Source organism: Lytechinus pictus, chromosome 16 (genome assembly GCF_037042905.1).
Source record: "Lytechinus pictus isolate F3 Inbred chromosome 16, Lp3.0, whole genome shotgun sequence".
NCBI classification, from domain to species: Eukaryota; Metazoa; Echinodermata; class Echinoidea; order Temnopleuroida; family Toxopneustidae; genus Lytechinus; species Lytechinus pictus.
Window position 1 is genome coordinate 15916866 of NC_087260.1, and position 18727 is coordinate 15935592.

General features: G+C 35.6%; 1 protein-coding gene across 1 annotated transcript in view; it reads left to right on the forward strand.

Moving 5' to 3' along the window:
- The window catches only part of LOC129279292 (uncharacterized), a 44936-nt gene that overhangs the window by 16766 nt on the left and 9443 nt on the right, over positions 1-18727 (forward strand). The window contains exons 11-25 of the mRNA XM_064110935.1: positions 365-564; positions 2353-2431; positions 3272-3444; positions 5284-5427; positions 6193-6346; positions 8057-8502; positions 9296-9490; positions 9844-9918; positions 10417-10543; positions 11398-11520; positions 12628-12818; positions 14920-14975; positions 16093-16222; positions 16868-16974; positions 18277-18379. Of these exons, the coding sequence (XP_063967005.1) occupies positions 365-564; positions 2353-2431; positions 3272-3444; positions 5284-5427; positions 6193-6346; positions 8057-8502; positions 9296-9490; positions 9844-9918; positions 10417-10543; positions 11398-11520; positions 12628-12818; positions 14920-14975; positions 16093-16222; positions 16868-16974; positions 18277-18379 (2303 nt within the window). The remainder of the gene's footprint in view (positions 1-364; positions 565-2352; positions 2432-3271; positions 3445-5283; positions 5428-6192; positions 6347-8056; positions 8503-9295; positions 9491-9843; positions 9919-10416; positions 10544-11397; positions 11521-12627; positions 12819-14919; positions 14976-16092; positions 16223-16867; positions 16975-18276; positions 18380-18727) is intronic.

An 18727-nucleotide genomic window follows, 5' to 3' on the forward strand; every position in this document is an offset into this window, starting at 1 on the left:
CTCGACTGTAATTTTCATTATCATCCACATCGCTACCATCACCAACACCATCATTGTTATCATCTTCGTAACATCAAATGATTTTCTTCCTTCTCATTCTTTAAGCATTACATCAGTAACAATGGATGAGTCATAAAATTATGATGAAATCACTTCCACATGGCGCAACATGATTAACATTAAATAAAGTATGATTTCAATCCATCCTCCAACTCTATTAATGGGTAGCAACCGAACTTATCAACTCTGCAAAATTTCAGAAGCAATTCTAAACCACTGTACCGTTTGCCTGTTCCTTTCTGTGAACGAAAAGTAGATTTATGGCTCTTTGAATATATGTATATGCTCAATTATCATCAAACAGGTAGCATACGATTCAATTACTTTCTCCGCGGCGATGTCCGGACAAGTTGGACTCTGTACATGAGAGTGTGGCGGGAGGTCTTCGGTCTCCCATCGGCACAAGACGAGGTTTTAGCCTCTACCTATGGTTCATCGGGTGGTTCCCCGGGGGAATGGACAGAGTTCTACCTCGAGCGAGAATTCAGTGAGAATCCCTATCAGGTATGTAAATTTGAAAGCAGTCACTGGCGCACAGGTTGGGTGCTTAGGGGGCCATGATCCCCCCCAACAAAAATGAATGAATAAATAAATAAATAGATTAATAACTAAATACATGAATGAAAATAAATAATAAATAAAAGTTCCACGACCCAAAAGATAAAGAAGGAAAAAAAGAAAGAAAAGGAAAGGGAAAAGGGTTAAGATGTGATGTTATTTTCTGAATATTATGTCAAAATCTATCACAAAAGTGGATTTTCTGTATGTATGACTTTAAAAAAGTGCACATATAGTAACCAAGAATGGTTATAGCATTTCTATTTACTTGAATATAGGATAAAAGAGCACTTTTGATTATATAAATACCTTGCTTGAGGGCATAGGTACCGTTAATTAGTCATTTATTTCTATGTTTTGTTTCAGTTATGTTATTATGTTTATTTTGAACTTACTTTCTCTTATCTTTCTGTTTTGTTGTAATGATTTGTATATATACTGATAGTAAGTTTTTTATCGCGTATTTAGAATAAAAAACAAACAAACAGGCCAGGGTCGAACCCAAGACTTAAGTGTGTCTAGTCCTCAGACCACTTGGCCATTTTGCTGAAAACTTTCATAAAACGCCCTCTGTTGGTCCAATTTTGTTGAACATAGTTTGAATGACTTCATTCATATCTAATGAAGATAGCTTGGGTCGAAAGTTTAAAAAAAGTTAACATGCAGTTAGTATGAAGACAGCTTCGCTGGCATGGCTGTGGCACTCATTACTGTTATAAAAAATGAATATAGTTAAAGCAGGGGCCCGTTTCATAAAACATTTTATCATTACAAAGCTACTGAAGTCATTCCATCTGATTGGCTGGTAGTAAATTTGTTATAGAAATTGTTCATTTGTAATTATAAACAAATCTTTGGGAAACAGGGTCCTGATCTTTCTTTTAGAATACAGAATAAAGACAAATCTTTATCAAACGAGTGATGAGCATAATATTCATATACTTATGATTATTTGATTTGTTATTTCACCAGGAAGGCTTAATATGCAATGTACGTGTTTAAAGGTCAAGTCCACCCAAGAAAAATGCTGACTTGAATAAATAGAGAAAAATCGAACTAGCAAAGTGCTGAAAATTTCATCAAAATCGGATGTAAAATAAGAAAGTTATGACATTTTAAAATTTCGCTTATTTTTCACATTCACATTTCACATTTTGATGAAATTTTCAGTGTTATGCTTGTTGGATTTTTCTCTTTTTATTCAAATCAACTTTTTGTTGGGGTGGACTTGTCCTTTAAGAAAATTCAATGTACTCAGCATATTTGGTTGGTTTATAAATGAAATGATACAAAGAAATAATGACTTTTCCACAGGAAAAAGAATCTAACACTAATTTCGTCCTCAATATTGTAACCATATTGACTTTCATTGTTGATTAAGACCATGCATTGTGTACTATATTATGAAAACACTTATTGTGACATCACACATTTAATAAAAGGTCGGTAGTTATACTAAAATACTGAAAGGAAAATGTCAACTTCATTGACATTCATGATCAGGGGCCTTGGAACGGGGGGAGGGTTGGGTTTAGCCCCCTCTTTTCAAAACTGTGTAAAAAAAATGATGATTGATTTTTGCACGGTCAGCTCCCACCCACTTTCGGCTCAGCCACCCCCCCCCCCCCCACTTTCAAAACCGTTCTGCGGCCCCTGATCACCTTTGGGTGCCATCATTGATCAAATAACTTTCTGAATTTATTGGCATGATGTTTCATATTTCAATCCAAACAGCTTGTTGGAATGTTCACCATTGTTGCTGACGGACACTCCTTGGTTGCTTTTGAGCTGGATAGCATTCAGTTGAAATCAGGTACGTATCAATTTTTAAAACCCAACAATTTTTATTTTTCTTTAAATTGGGGTTGCCCCCTACTGAAATTTGTCAAAGATCAGTGTTAGCACCACGGAGGTGGGGTGCACATTCCCCCAATTCAGAACATTTGCACCCCTCCCAAGAAATCTTGAAGATAGAGGGGGAAAAAAAGTATAATAAATGGTTAGAAGGCCAAAATACATGTACTCTCATATAGCATCCTGTTCAAGCTGAAAGTGCTCAAAAATAGCATCAAAAATTGTTTAGCGCAGTCGCTAAGCTCCTTCACATCCATAAATAATTTGATAGGGGGAAAACAGTTATGGAGGACTCAGAGGAGGAGGGGGGGGGGGCAAATCCACCGAAGTTAGGAACTGCATCCCGCATTTAACACCCTACATTGAAAAATCCCAGGGCCAGTGCAGATGAAGATGCATATTGTTTCAGAACACCGATCGGCCCACCCTCTCCTCAAAATGATTTCTATTTGTATAGTACAGCATAAATGGGAAAAATAAAAACGGGCACCACAAATCATTAAGACCAGAAAGAGGGGCGTTGAGGCCTATCAAAAAGGACACCCATGGTTAGGGCACATTGCATAAAAGTTCCTATTATGGTAACTTTGCCATCCAATGGTAACTACCATGGTAACAACGCTCATCAGCCAATCAGAATCGAGAACTGAATGCAAGGTACCATTGCATGGCAAAGTTACCGTAATGGTAACTTTTATGCAATGGGGCCAAGGGCTTTTAATGACTTTGGAGTAACTTAAGTCCTGATAAGCACTAAAACAAATTTTGAACATATATTCTACATTCAACTCATTTCCAGAAAGTTTTACTGATGAGAAAGGGCACCTTCAGGGAATGAAAAACCTGAAGATCTCGGATCACCAGATCTCGGCATCCAGCGCACTCGATCTTAACACCGGACCAACATCAGCTCGCTTAATCGACGGTTCCGGTTGGTGCCCCAGTATAAACGATGCAAACCCATGGATTCAGGTATAAGCAAAGAGTTAAACTTCAAATACATTAAAGGAGAATGAAACTCTTGGAGCAAGTTAGCTTTTGTGAAAGCAGAAAAATCAAAAAATAAGATCAACAAAAGTTTGTGTAAAATAGGACTAGCAATAAAAGAGTTATGAGCATTTGAATGTCGAGATCACTAATGCTATGGAGATCCTCCCATTGGCAATGCGACCAAGATCTGTGATGTCACACACGTACAACTCTCCCATTTGGACACTGAAAATATACCCCAAAACATTTCTTTTTGCTCATTCTAATCATATGACAAACGATTCATCAATGATATAATGTTGTGAAACCTCTGTACTTGTCATCTCATAAAGAGAACACCTCACCTTGTGATAGACTCTATAAGAGTGAGAATATAAGTGAAATAAGTACTAAAGTAATGAGGGAGTTGTACGTGTGTGATATCACAGATCTTGGTCGCATTGCCGATGGGAGGATCTACATGGCACTAGTGATCTCAATATTCAAATGCTCATAACTTTCTTATTATTCATTCAATCTTCCTCAAACTTTCAACAATGTGTTCCTTTGATTTTTCTCTTTGATATGGATTCAGCTGGTTTCAAGGGTTTCATTCTCCTAAGGCAGTGGCGTATGCAGGAGGGGGGTTACAGGGGTTCAACCCCCCCTTAATTTTTTTAAAGACCTTTTTTATTAGCTTGTCAATTTTTTTTGGGTAGGAAACGACCTAAATTTGGTGGCGAAGACTTTTTTTGGGGGGGAGTTGTCAACATTTCATTCAGCTTGAACCCCCCCTTTAAAAATTTGTCCGTACGCCACTGAAGAAAGGTATTCAATAAATTTCTTTAATTAATGAATCTACTCAATAAAAGTATTAAATAAATGTCAATTGTCATTGATAATAGCAGCAATAATTACTGGCGGATCCGGGGGGGGGGGTGTGGGGGCACATATGGCTTTTGCTCTCCCCCTGAGAGCCATGAAAAATATCTTTAATGTAAATTTGCCTTTCATAATTAAGTTTCTTTTCAAATTATTCCTGCATCAAAAAAGCTCCCCTTTTGGAAGATCCTGGATCCGCTCCTGTGACTATGCTAAAGATACCCATTTGTCCCTCGTAAAACAAAACATTTTTTATGAATGCAATGTATTTCAAGTTGGCTAATGTAACTTACAGATTCAGGGCCAATATCTTACTAAATAATTTATAACAATGTTTTTATATGACTAAAACGATAGTTCCAACAGCTCTACATACAGTGTGTCCCAGAAAAAAAATGAAACCGAGAACTATCGAATTATCATACCAAAATCACAAATACAACAAACAAATGTCCTATCACTATCTGGTATAAATAAGATGGTTCCTCATTTGTTTTCTTTTACAAAATTTTACTAAATGTAATAATTTATCACACTATAATTGTATTGAGAGTGTATTATACTACTACTGCTATTACTAATTATAGTACTACTAGAGAGAGAGCGAGAAAGCGAAGGGGAGGATGGGGGGGGGGGGATTGTTCTCATCTAATGTGCATTAACTTGTTTTCTCGGGCCATACAGCAGCATTTTAGATTAAACAGAACGATAATATCATGCTGTATATTCAACCATAAAATAAACAGGGGAGTATTTCATAAATATTTCTGTCCGACAGGTTGTCCGATATTATCTTTACTTGAATTTGATTGGCCGAGAAGCACTGTTACCATGGTAACTGCCTGATCAAGGATAAAAAGCATAATAAGCATAAATAATCCGACAAGTCCTTTCATGAAATGCAGGCTTTGTTCAATACACATTCTTCTTCATATCTTTAAACAAATATTTTGAATCTAGGTTGATATGGAGAGGGAGGTATTGTTAAATGGAATTATGGTCCAGGGTAGGAAGAATGTCGACGACTGGGTCACCAAGTACTACATCCGGGTCAGCCATGATGCAAACACGTGGCATTACTATGACAACTTGAACTATCCAACTGTAAGTTTGAAAATATATGCATCTTCTAGTCCATTATTACCACATTTCATTGAGTGAAATGACAGAAATATAATATGTTTTCTTGTACATTTTCAATTCCTGAAGATGATCTGGATTAAAGATGGAACATTTGAACACCTACAGCATGACTTTCAGAGTTTTATTCTTTTCCTGTCTTGTATCAATTAAATTAATGAAATGATTCATTTTCATGAACTTTTCTGTAACTCATTCTTTTAAGGAATGCAATCTTACATTTACGCTATCATTCAATTGGGCCATTGAACAAGAGAGAAATGCATGGGCACAGATCTGGTCGCATAAGTGATGGGTGCAGTTTTGCCCCCTCCCCACCCTACAAGCAGTATGCAGTGTATGTAGTGGCCAATAAATGGAGTATGGTCATAAATACTATTTCTAATTTGACAGTTCCTTATTACCCTTATCAATGTTTCCATACATGTTAAGTATTAATGATTAGATTGTATGAGATATGTTTTTTTTTCTTCTTTTGGGTTTTACTATATTAGTATTATAATCTATTATGTAGATACTACTGATTTGATAAATAACAAATTGTGTATTATGCAGACAAGGCTGTTGTGGAAAGCAGTTTTGTAACTGACAGTGCTACCTTGTATACATAAAACTACAAATAAATGAATAAACAATACTACTTTAAAATGCTTATTCTTGTTATCATTAAAATCGATGCAACTTTGATTATAGATCAATTTTTTAAATCTTTATTTCATCAAATTGTAGATCTTTGACGGATCTTGGAGTTCAGATGTTGTTGTTATGCAGAAGTTATTGAACCCGATGTACTGCCAGTTCATCCGCATTTATCCTGTTGCTAATAACACGAACCCGTGTTTGCGATTTGATTTGACGTCATACAACAAAGCATATGCAAATGGTAAAAACACATTTCAATTGGATTTGGGATACATTCAATTTATGCCCTGCAGCATATGATTTTATGGGATTAAACTCATCCTTAAATTCAATTTCTTGGTTTGAAAACGTAATCAATTTTTTTCATTACCGCATTGAAAAAAAAATCTTGTAATTTGGGCTGAGTTTAGCACATTACAGATCATTTTTTTTTCGTATTAAGAAATTACAACATGGCTGGGATTCGAACCCACAACCCTCTGTTTCAAAGTCCAGAGACTAATCTACTGAGCTACAACACTCTAGCCTGGGAACATGAATGTGTTCAATCATATAAAAGTAACAAAACAAAGAAAATTTAGTGTAAAAAAAATTGAATCGGATTAAAAAAATATATTGTGACATAAGCTATCTTCATTAGATATGAAATAATTTCGAACTACATTCAGCAAATCGAGACCAACTTGGGCGTTTTATGAAAGTTTTCTGCCCTCAAACTTTCTGTGGAATCCTTATTATTGCATGGCTCAAAAAGCACCAGCCAGTGATTATTATTGTGGTAACGGATAATTACACTTAGTCTAATTGCCCATGCGATTTACATACTACCTCTACTGTCTAAGAAAAGGGAGGGAGGAGAGGAGAAAAATAGAAGAGCAGGAAGAAAAGTAAGGAAATGGAGGAATTTACAAATAAACAGCCACTTCTACTAATATCACCCTTACTACCACTTATACTACTACTACTACTTCTACTACTACTACTACTACTACTACTACTACTACTACTACTACTACTACTACTACTACTACTACTAGTAGTAGTACTACTACTATAATTATTGCTGCTACTACTACTACTACTTCTACTACTGCTAGTACGACTATTACTACTACTGCTACTACTACTACTACTACTACAACTACTACTACTACTACTACTACTTCTACTTCTACTGCTATACTATTACTACTACTACTACAACTACTACTTCTACTTCTACTACTGCTACTACGACTATTACTACTACTACTTCTGCTGTTGCTGCTGCTACTACTCCATCTTCTTCTTCTTCTCCTACTGCTACTTATACTACTACTCATACTACTATTACTACTACTACTACTACTACTCCTATTAATACCACTACTACTATTACCACTAGTACTTCTACTACTACTACTACTACTACTACTACTACTACTACTACTACTACCATGACCACTACTACTACTACTACTACTTCTACTTCTACTGCTACTACTACTCATACTACTTATCATACAACTATTGCTGCTTCTACTATATACTACTACCATGACCACTAATATCATTACTGCTACTACTACTACTACTACTACTACTACTACTACCTCTACTGGCACTATAACTACTTCTACTACTACTACTGCGGCTGCTGCTGCTACTACTACATCTTCTTTTTCTTCTTCTTTTACTACTGCTACTTATACTACTACTACTTCTACGACTACTACTACTACTACTACCATGACCACTACTACTACTACTACTACTACTACTACTGCTACTACTACTCATACTACTACTCATACTACTATTACTACTACTACTATTAAAACCACTACTATTATTACCACTAGTACTTCTACTACTACTATTACTACTCTACAACTACTACAACATGATCTTGAGCAGCATTGTTACATCCTCGTCAGATCAACTAACATGACAATCTCCTCTCTTTCTACAGGTGGATCCACAGTGTCACCAACCTCCAAAGAGGTCTCCAGCCCATCTGAAGCAACAACAACAACACCTGTCACAACGCCCAATGGCATAACCAACGCAAAGAGCAGTACTACCAAATCAACAACACCTTTGGCTGTCCAAGGTATGACATCAGCTGGGCAGGTTCAGAACTCGATGACATTTCACAGTACTGGTAAAACTGGTTTGGCCACGCCGACGGATGGACCAGCGTCGACTACAGGTCCGATGTCCTCCACGACAGCAGCAGGTTCATCTACCAGTGGAACACAAAGCCACCAAGGTGGCGGCAATGGTGGTGGTGGTAGTAGTGGTAGTGGTGGTGGTAGTAGCCCATCAATCCTGACACCCTCAACAACCACTGTATCAGATGGAGTGACAGAACAGCCTCGAGAGAATGTGCCCAATGAGATTGTCAATGCTAAGGGGGTGAGTAAGGCATCCTACATTGGGAATGAAGACCCTGATGGCCAAAGGCATTCGAATTAAACCCTGAATATTGGCCAGCATGTTAACCAAAACGTCATTGTAGAACAGGGTAGAATTAACTTTCCCATCCACTCGACCAGTATTGTAATGGAAAATAAAGCATTGTTTTTTATGATGGCATCCCTGTATAATCATATTTAAATACTACACATTTGGCTTTTCTTTTTGTTTTAATCAAGTAGACCTAAGCATATTTTTTCAGTTACTAGTTAATATAATATCCTCTAGTTAGCCTAGAAGTTCTTGAAGAAGGGATGGTGACTTGTATACCCCAAATTATGAGATATTGTAAATTGGTCAAATTTAAATTACATTTAAATTAACAGTGATTACCGGTAACACTCCAATGCATTGCTAATTGGACATTGTTCACACAATATTTAATGCAAAATCATCAGCAGGAACAAACTGAATCCATAAATGATGTTTCGGGTGGGAACATTAGCAGATACAGTACTCATAAAATTCTGTTTTTTGTCATTTTCCAAATGATTAATTTAATTTTTAACAATTGTGCACACATTGAAACAAATTAATGCCTATCGTATTTCCACTATTTTAAATTCAAGATGATATATCACTCTTGATTAAATGCCTTGCTCAAGGTCATAGGTACCTTGGCCGGGGTTTGAACCCTGGACTTTCAGGTGTCAAATCAGATGCCTAAACCACTTGGCCATGGCACCTCCACTTTGATTAATTTTTTCATTGAATTTTTCCTCTGATGAGACAGGTTGATGAGGTTTTCCTCGCTGTCACCGATCCAAATATCACCGTGTCCTTTGAGACGGCATCTGCAGCACTCAAAGTTGTTGCCAACCTTACGCATAAGTCTTCAAGTTCACTTAACAAAGAGGATATCAACAGCATAAGGGGGACATTGACTGCTGTTTCGTCACAAGCAGCCTCAACAAGAGAAACAGCGCAGGTCTGTTATATTATTAAAGATTTTTGTTTCAAGATGAAATCTGCTTGAAGAACGGTAACTCAGATAATCTTGCAGATCACATGAGCAGTACTTTCTGTGAGTCATAAGTTTTGGGAATGTGTGAATGAAGCGAAGTCAAATGGTTAGTCAGTCAGTCGAGGGAACAAGATAGTAAGTCATGGAACAAGTTCGGAAAACAAAAAGGTCATCATGTCAACCTTTTATCAGCGGCTCCGCAATACACACTTTAAAGAACCATGAAATATTTTGCAATAATCGCATTATAGAAACCTGTGATTTTTGTGAAGCAACTATTGGCGTCTCATAAAACATTAAATTTCTTTTGATTTCAGACATTCTTGGACGTGGTTGGAAGTATTCTTGTACCAAACGACACTTCAACAGATTCTGGGAGAGATTTTTCCGAGGTATTTCTTTCATACCTACCCTTAAACTAAAAATTGTTCTCAACAACGAGGTGAACAATTAGCTTCAATATCATTATAGCAAATAATGATTTTATCAGAAAGGTACTAAGAGAATTTAGAACCTTTTGGGAAATACACTTTGCATATCGGAAGGTATTCATTTAATTTCATGGACAATCAACACAGTGTTTAATGAAGAAATGATTGAATTTATCATAATTGGTGTAACAATCCATGCTGAACCAACAAATACATGATGAAATATAAGATACAATCAAGTCAAAGGTCAACCTATTCCGGATACATAAACTGTCAATGAATTTTATTAATTCTTATGTGCGATATTGTACTGTGATTGTATTTTAATTGTGCAGGGCCTTTTTGTAAAACAGTCAGTACACTTAACAGACTACACTGGTAAATAAGATAGAAATGAATGAATAAATAAATTGTTTTCATGATTGTCATGATTGTCATCAATTTTTTCCTTCCCGCTAGAATTCAACATCCCTAGAGAAACACGCCAGTAGTATGATGGAGATTGTCGAAGAGTTTGCTACAGATGTGGCTAAAAATCTGTTATCAACCGCCAACAAGGAGGTTGTCATTCAGAATGATAGATTAGGTGAGAAATGCAGAGTTATTTATGATAGTAAACCGGTGCCTATATAGCGCATAATCAATCAAAACTGTTCTGCGCGCTTTGCATATACAGCTTTCCAATATTCCCATCATTCTAATACTTAATTTCTTGTTGAGTGATAATGGATTTTTACTTGGCACATGGAGACTCTTCATATTCAGAATGCAGCGTACAAGTGTAAAGTGATTTGCTCGGTAATGAAGCCCTGATTACGAAACCTCTGGTATCGTCTCGTGGGATCTGCCTTTTGTATTCAATTGAATGGAATTTCATTTAATCTCATATTCTACTTCTCGCTTGATTTCCATCATTCTAGTACTTATGTTCTTTGTCAAGGGATGATGGATTTTTACGTGGCATATACATACAGACTCTTCATATCCAAATTGCTAAGTGGTGAAAGTTTTGTGTAATAGTTAACATAGAAACAAACTTGTTGTTTAAAGCATAAATCTGCATCATAAGTATAGTTTAAGAGAAATATCTAGTCCACTGGCCTGAGGAGCAAACATGAATGTATTGTTTTACTCTAATTAACTGAGTCCTGTCATGAAAAACCTCTCCCCGTTCGACCCGACCCCTCCACACCCCATGTGTCCAGTCAAAAAATTTGATAAAATATTTTGTATTTTTGTAACACATTGATAAAAATGTGTTATTACGTCAATGGTGTTGTGAAGAAGATATTATAAGAATCTCCTGGAGTTTCAAAGTAAAGGATTTGATCTATATAATATAAAATCATGGGGGTTATAGCCACATCACTTTATCTTCAATTTGCATATTTTCCTTACTTTAAGAACATTGTCTTCAATGTTTTCATTGTTCATGGATAGTTCTACATCTAACTAAGATCTCGCCAGAGGATGTTGAAAACACCACTGAAGCAATAACGGTCAGCGTAAACTCAACCACTAACGAACTTCACTTTCCACCATCTGTATTCAGAGGAAAAAATGGTGAGACAATTTTACTTTGACCCTTTGCGCGCTGATGTTGCAATCTTGCACGTTCGTACAATTAAATTCAACAATCGTAATAATTAGTTTTCTCCCCTACTTAGATAACCTAATAAAAGGCAATAGTTCTTGGATAACATCTATTAAAAAAAAAGTAATCAATAGTGCAATATGGAAATCTTGAATTAAAGAAATTAATATGGAAACACTTTTCATAATTATCCCCCAAAAATTAATTCAGCGTGCAAAGAGTTAATCAAACTTTCCTTTGAGTGGTTATCTGTCAACATGCTATATTGGCCAAGTGTTTTAAAAGAAATATGTGTTTTTTAAAGGACTTGATCTATATAATATAAAATCATGGGGGTTATAGCCGTATAGCTTTATCTTCAATTTGCATAGTTTCCTTACTTTAAGAACATTGTCTTCAATGTTTTCATTGTTCATGGATAGTTCTACATCTATCTAGAGTTTGATTAACTCTTTGCATGGTAAAAAAAAATATCCTGCTCATCGCCAACTACGCACCCATATGCACACATCACACATGATGATTCCCAAAATGACCATGAGCATGGTTATATCTTTTTGATTATGCAAGAAAAATTAGACTATACTAGAAATAATGTTGCATGACAGAAATTATAATTCCATGCCTAGTCAAAAAATAAATTTGGACATAATAATATAATATAATAATATGGGATTTGTATAGCACACGTATCTACCTTGCTAGGTGCTCAAGGCGCTCCTATATTACCCCGGTTAAGCTAAGCTACCGATTCCGGTGCGCACAGCTTTTTGAGGAATTACTTCCTGCCGGTACCCATTTACCTCACCTGGGTTGAGTGCAGCAGTGTTGGTGAATTTCTTGCTGAAGGAAAACACGCCATGGCTTGGAATCGAACCCACGTCCTTCAGATTGAAAGACCAGAGTCTTAGACCAAGATGCCCCCACATAAATCGTAATATATCATAGTAATAGCTTAATTCTTTGAAAAGCCTTCCGGCTTCAAGTGGTGCTTGAAAAAGAATACACTCAAATGAAATGAAGCATGACATTGTAATATTTTGCCTGTAAGATGACAATCATTAAATATTCTTTAGTTACAATTAGTGCAGTGGTCTTCAACACTCTTCACCTGACATCATCGTCTCAACTTGGTGGTCTCCATGGCAATGACACGCCTACCAGTGTGGGTTCAAAGATCATGTCAATCCAGGTCGAGGCAACGGACGGGTCAAATGTCACATTCAGCGCTGATGAACCAATTGAAATGGTCCTAGAACTAACCGAGGTGAGAATTATATCATGGTGAGTCTCTGATTAACATGGCTTCTAAAGGGCTGGTTCCAATACACATTATCTGGAGAGCATTTCATGAAATGGACTTGTCTGACGTTTTATCCAATAAGTCCTATTTCATTTGACAGTAACCATAGTAACAGTACCTCTCAGCCAATCAGAAACAAGGAAAGTTGTCAGATTTGACAACTTGTCAGACAAAAATGTGAATGAAACGCTGATCAAAGCACTCCTGTAGCCTTCATCAAAACATTGTAGTTCTACCTTTGGCACATTCCGTTTAAGCATATTCAACAGATAATGAGCAGATTAATACTAAAGATTTTATAATTCTTGCTACATTCCATATGTCAGCATGTTGTAAAGTGTGACATTTTGTCTGATAAAATTTACTTGATACCAATATATTCTGTTGGCTCTAGAAAAAAAACTATAAAGAACCAACAACTCCTAAATCCCACTTGTCACACATTAAAAAGATTAAGAAAAAAAAAACAACAATGTTGTCTCCACATTAACTATTATGAACAACTGTTATTGGGATATTGACTCAATGCTTATGAACGGTGGCAGCAGTGGGATCGTCTAAACCCAAAATCATCCCTGGAAGAAATGACCATAGGAATATTCTTCCTAAATAGCACCAAGCACTCTAGGAAAACAAAGCTAGACTTAGCACCTATATCATGTTAACAAGGACCAACATGAACACAAGAGCACCTTTAAAAGGTGGTGCAACATTGCACCTATTTGGCCTCGAAGCTCCTCCTCAGGTTTTACCTTGCATCTTTCAAATACGACAGGTGCAAAATTGTACCCATAAAAGGCACTCCCAGTGTGGCATTACTACTATGAAGCTAAGTTGACCCTAATTTTCTTAGAATGTGTGTTGATGCGCTAGGCCACTTCTTATCTCTTTTATTTTCCTTACTCTCTATTAAATAGAAAAGATCTAATCTAGTCCCCAATCCCACTCCTCTTGTAGTGATACTTGGAACCAATCCCATTGGAGTTTACTGTACATCCTTTTAGAGTGCATTATGACCCCTTATGGAGAATTGGGAAAAGGAAATTCACTCCAAAAGGAGTCATAATGCACTTGATACCAATATATTCTGTTGGCTCTAGAAAAAAAACTATAAAGAACCAACAACTCCTAAATCCCACTTGTCACACATTAAAAGATTAAGAAAAAAAAACCAACGATGTTGTCTCCACATTAACTATTATGAACAACTGTTATTGGGATATTGACTCAATGCTTATGAACGGTGGCAGCAGTGGGATCGTCTAAACCCAAAATCATCCCTGGAAGAAATTACCATAGGAATATTCTTCCTAAATAGCACCAAGCACTCTAGGAAAATAAAGCTAGACTTTGCACCTATATCATGTTAACAAGGAGCAACATGAACACGGGAGCACCTTTAAAAGGTGGTGCAACATTGCACCTATTTGGCCTCGAAGCTCCTCCTCAGGTTTTACCTTGCATCTTTCAAATACGACAGGTGCAAAATTGTACCCATAAAAGGCACTCCCAGTGTGGCATTACTACTATGAAGCTAAGTTGACCCTAATTTTCTTAGAATGTGTGTTGATGCGCTAGGCCACTTCTTATCTCTTTTATTTTCCTTACTCTCTATTAAATGGAAAAGAGCTAATCTAGTCCCCAATCCCACTCCTCTTGTAGTGATACTTGGAACCAATCCCATTGGAGTTGACTGTACATCCTTTTAGAGTGCATTATGACCCCTTATGGAGAAGAGGCACATGCAGTTCACTCCAAAAGGAGTCATAATGCACTCTAAAAAGATTTACAAATCACCCAAAAGGGATTGGTCCCTAGTATCACTACAAGGAGTATGTGATAAGGGACTAGATTAGCTATTTGCATTTAGACAGTACTAGGAGGCTTACACAACACTCAGTCTAAGTAGGAATTAAAAACAACAAACGGTCTGTATGGGACATTGATGAAAAGCCTATTAATGGTGAGAGCAGTGGGCTTCTTAAAGATCCAATCATCCTTGGAAATCCTTCCTGAGTATCACGTATGAATCTACTTTGTATCTCTTTTCTCCATTTTTGTCCAGGATGCCAACACAACTAACACTCAATCATTGTGTGTCTTCTGGGAATTTCTAGAAGAGTAAGATTTATATTTGTTTATTTTCTTATTTTATTTTATTTATTCATTTATTCATTTATTCATTTATTCATTTATTCATTCATTCATTTATTTATTCATTCATTCATTTATTTATGTATTTATTTATTCATTTATTTATGTATGTATGTATTTATTTATTTATTTATGGATTTATGAATTTATTTATTTATTTTTTTTTTGGGGGGGGGGCTCCTGTTCTTCTTCACCCATGGTATAGTTTTGTATCTTATTTGAATGGATGTTATTCTGTAACTTCTATCTGTGCATAACAGATAACATTATATTTGCACAAATTAGCTTTTTCTAAAACCCTGCACATATTCTTTTGTCATTTATATATCATAATGCTAGGATTTCCCCCTTTTCCTCTTTAAAAAATTGCATGCGAACAGTAAGTATTCTGGGAAATACTCATTTAGCATTTGTGATTGCAAAAGCGCACAACATATAATAGCATTATACATCCACTTATCAGGCAATCATAACTCTGTATACATGATAATCAAAATTGGAATAGGTATTCTGAGAAATACTCAATTATAGACCTAGCAATTGTGATTGAAAAAAGATACAGCATTTAATAGTAATATACCTCCACTTATCTAGCAATCATAACTCTGTATGCTTTATAATCAGAATCGAAATTGAAATCATTGAACAGGCTCAGTTTCTCAAACAGCTATTCTTTAAAGTACTTTATGAGCAACTTGAGTATGAAGTGCTAAAAGGGATGTAGAAAATAATTTTCTAGAAAATGAAACTGTATTTACCAGAAGCCAGTAATAGTAATATATTTTGCTATCATGATTATGAATTAATAATAATATTGTTGAATCTCAATACTTTTTTAACTTAAGCTGGTGGGATTTTTATGATTAATATTAATATAATTTGTTTTCCATAAATCATGTCTTGCTTTACAAATGTTTTATTTCACATGCCAGATTTTGTAAATCAAGGAATAATAAGAGCATTTCACAGCTTCAACATTCACAATTAGAAAGTATGAAAATCAGTTGGTGTGGGGGTATCGATGTTTATATAATTTGTAATGATGTCATCTAAGCATCATCATCATGTATTCATATTTGTATAGTGTGGAATCAGGAGGGGTGTGGTCTACTGCTGGTTGTCATAGATACCAAACCGAGGGCTCTCAGATCACATGTCATTGTGATCACCTGACCAATTTTGCAATCCTCCTTCAAGTCAACCCAAATCCAAAGGTGAGCATCATAAATCTAATCAAAAAAAGCATATTTTTGTCATTGGGAATATACTACACTTTGATAACTTGTAATTCTTTCTAAATTTTTGGTAAAAATCATATTGTGAAAAAAATTGTTTTTCTTAAATATATAGACATCTAGACATTTTAATATTTCATATAATAAACTAATAGACCTATGTTGAGTATGTTCATAACTAAGTTAAATAGCACATAATGTATCAATTTCAATTAACTTCACATTCTCTCTTTTTATCATTATAATGTCCCTTCTATTTTCAACATGACAGTGAATTGTCAACTCCCATACTGTATAATAATGATAATGATAATAATATTAATAATAGATCCATTTATATTACATATACTTTACTTTATAGGGCTTAATACTTGGTATTATACTATATTTTACTAATAGAAAAGTAAAGAAGTATCATTGACAATAATCTTATTTTCTTCATTATCAAAGTAAAATTTTGTCAAAATGAATGAAAATAAATGTTTATTTGAATGAATGAAATAATGATCATCACTGCTATCATTTCAATCTATTTTTTTATCATCCTATTACAACAAATTCATATCTTGAAAACTGCAAACCATCGACCAAACGACTTTCTACGGGATTAACTTCTTTATCTAGGTATTATCCCTGGCTCACAGAGTGACATTGGACATGCTAACGTACATTGGCTTGGCCCTGTCGATAGCTGCTCTAGTATGTACTCTCACCACGTTCACTTTACTCAAGTAAGTATACTACAGGTAACTCAGTCTGACTTGAATCGTTTGTGACCACATAAATTCTCATGAACTTAGGATAACCGGTGTGCATGTTGACTCAGTTGGTAGAGCGTCCATCTAACGACCGGGAGGTCGGGGGTTCCAACCCCGGCCATGTCAGATGAAAAGACCTTAAAACATGGGAGTTGCTGCTACTCTGTTTGGCATTCAATGATTGAAGGGATAAAGCAACATCAATCTGGTGCTGCAAAGTGGCAGCCGATACTCAATTGGGCAAAATGAATTTACAGAGTATTTCTGTTTCAGATGTCTATTTTGAACCATGAAATATGGATTTTCATTTTTTTTTCATTTTGATAAATTAAATTAATAGAAGAGAAATATCACAAACATTTTACATAATCTGGTCTTAAATTTGCTTTTACTTAGGCCAATAATTTACTTATGGGAGGTCAACATAAGTAAGTAACCAGTATTAGACATGATTGATAGAGAAGAATATGGTTTGTATTCTTTGCTCTACATCTCTTTAAAAAAATCAAAGAAAAAATAATAGTATTATGATAATGTATTACTTTATTTCTTGAACTAACCCTGACAAATATATTTGAATGATGCATCCCTTTTACCAACACACCTGTTCAGACCTGCCAACCTCTGGGAATGAAAAACTGTATTCTGTGATAAAAAAAACTGTATTTTTCAAAAAAAAAGTGTATTTCATAATAAAATGCTTGGCGCACTTGCTCATTGCGGCGCTCAAGCTGCATGCAAGCTAAAATGCGCACTGCTCTTGCAGATGAAAAAAAAAAACATTAAAACATGTGTATATCGTCACCCTGGTTTTAAAAAAATGATTGAAAAAAAAAACAAGTTACCTGAAATTACATTGATCTAATAACCATATTTGTGTACGTTTTATGAAATAGAGACATATAGAGATTATTTTTCTTTTCTTCTTTTACAAAAAACGTATTTTTCAAAGAAAAAACGTACTGCCGTATTTTGGTTGCAAAAACGTACTAAATACGGCTAAAACGTACTGGTTGGCAGGTCTGCCTGTTGTTCCCCAGAAGGGGGGGGGGCACCAAAATTATGTTTAACACAAATTCTTACAAATCAAAATTTTTAACATGACTTTGGGACATTCCTAATTTGTTAAATAGAAGCTGACTGTCCAGACAAATGTGGGGAGATAATATACCCCAAAAATGGAAATGATACTCTTTCTCTTGATTCTTGGCCTAACCATCATAAAAAGAGACATTGAAAAAATATCTTATGATTGACTCACTTTTCTACTTGCAGATTGTTGAAATCTCAGCGTACAATAATACATGCAAACCTGTGTATAGCATTACTATCAGCACAGCTTCTATACCTGATCGGAATAGAGAGAACGACTCCAGCAGTAAGAAAATTTAGCTTTGCCCCTTGCTCTTTTCTACTTAACTTCAATCTTATAATGGCTTTTCACACTGCATTTCCTTAACCCCATACTATCCTTAACCCCATACTATCTTCTTTTTTTGGTTTCAGACTGTCTTTCTTAACCCCTGCTTAGCCAGCTTTTTAGCAGGGCCAGATAGTACCGTACTATTTACCGTGCTAGCCCACTTGCTAAAACGTAGTGTGAAACCGAAGTGGGCTAAGCTTAACCCTAGGGAATTTGTGGGGCTAAGACCCCCCTTAGCCCCACCTATTTCCCGGGGTTAAGGAAAAAAGTGCAGTGTGAAAAGCATTGTATTTAATTAATCTA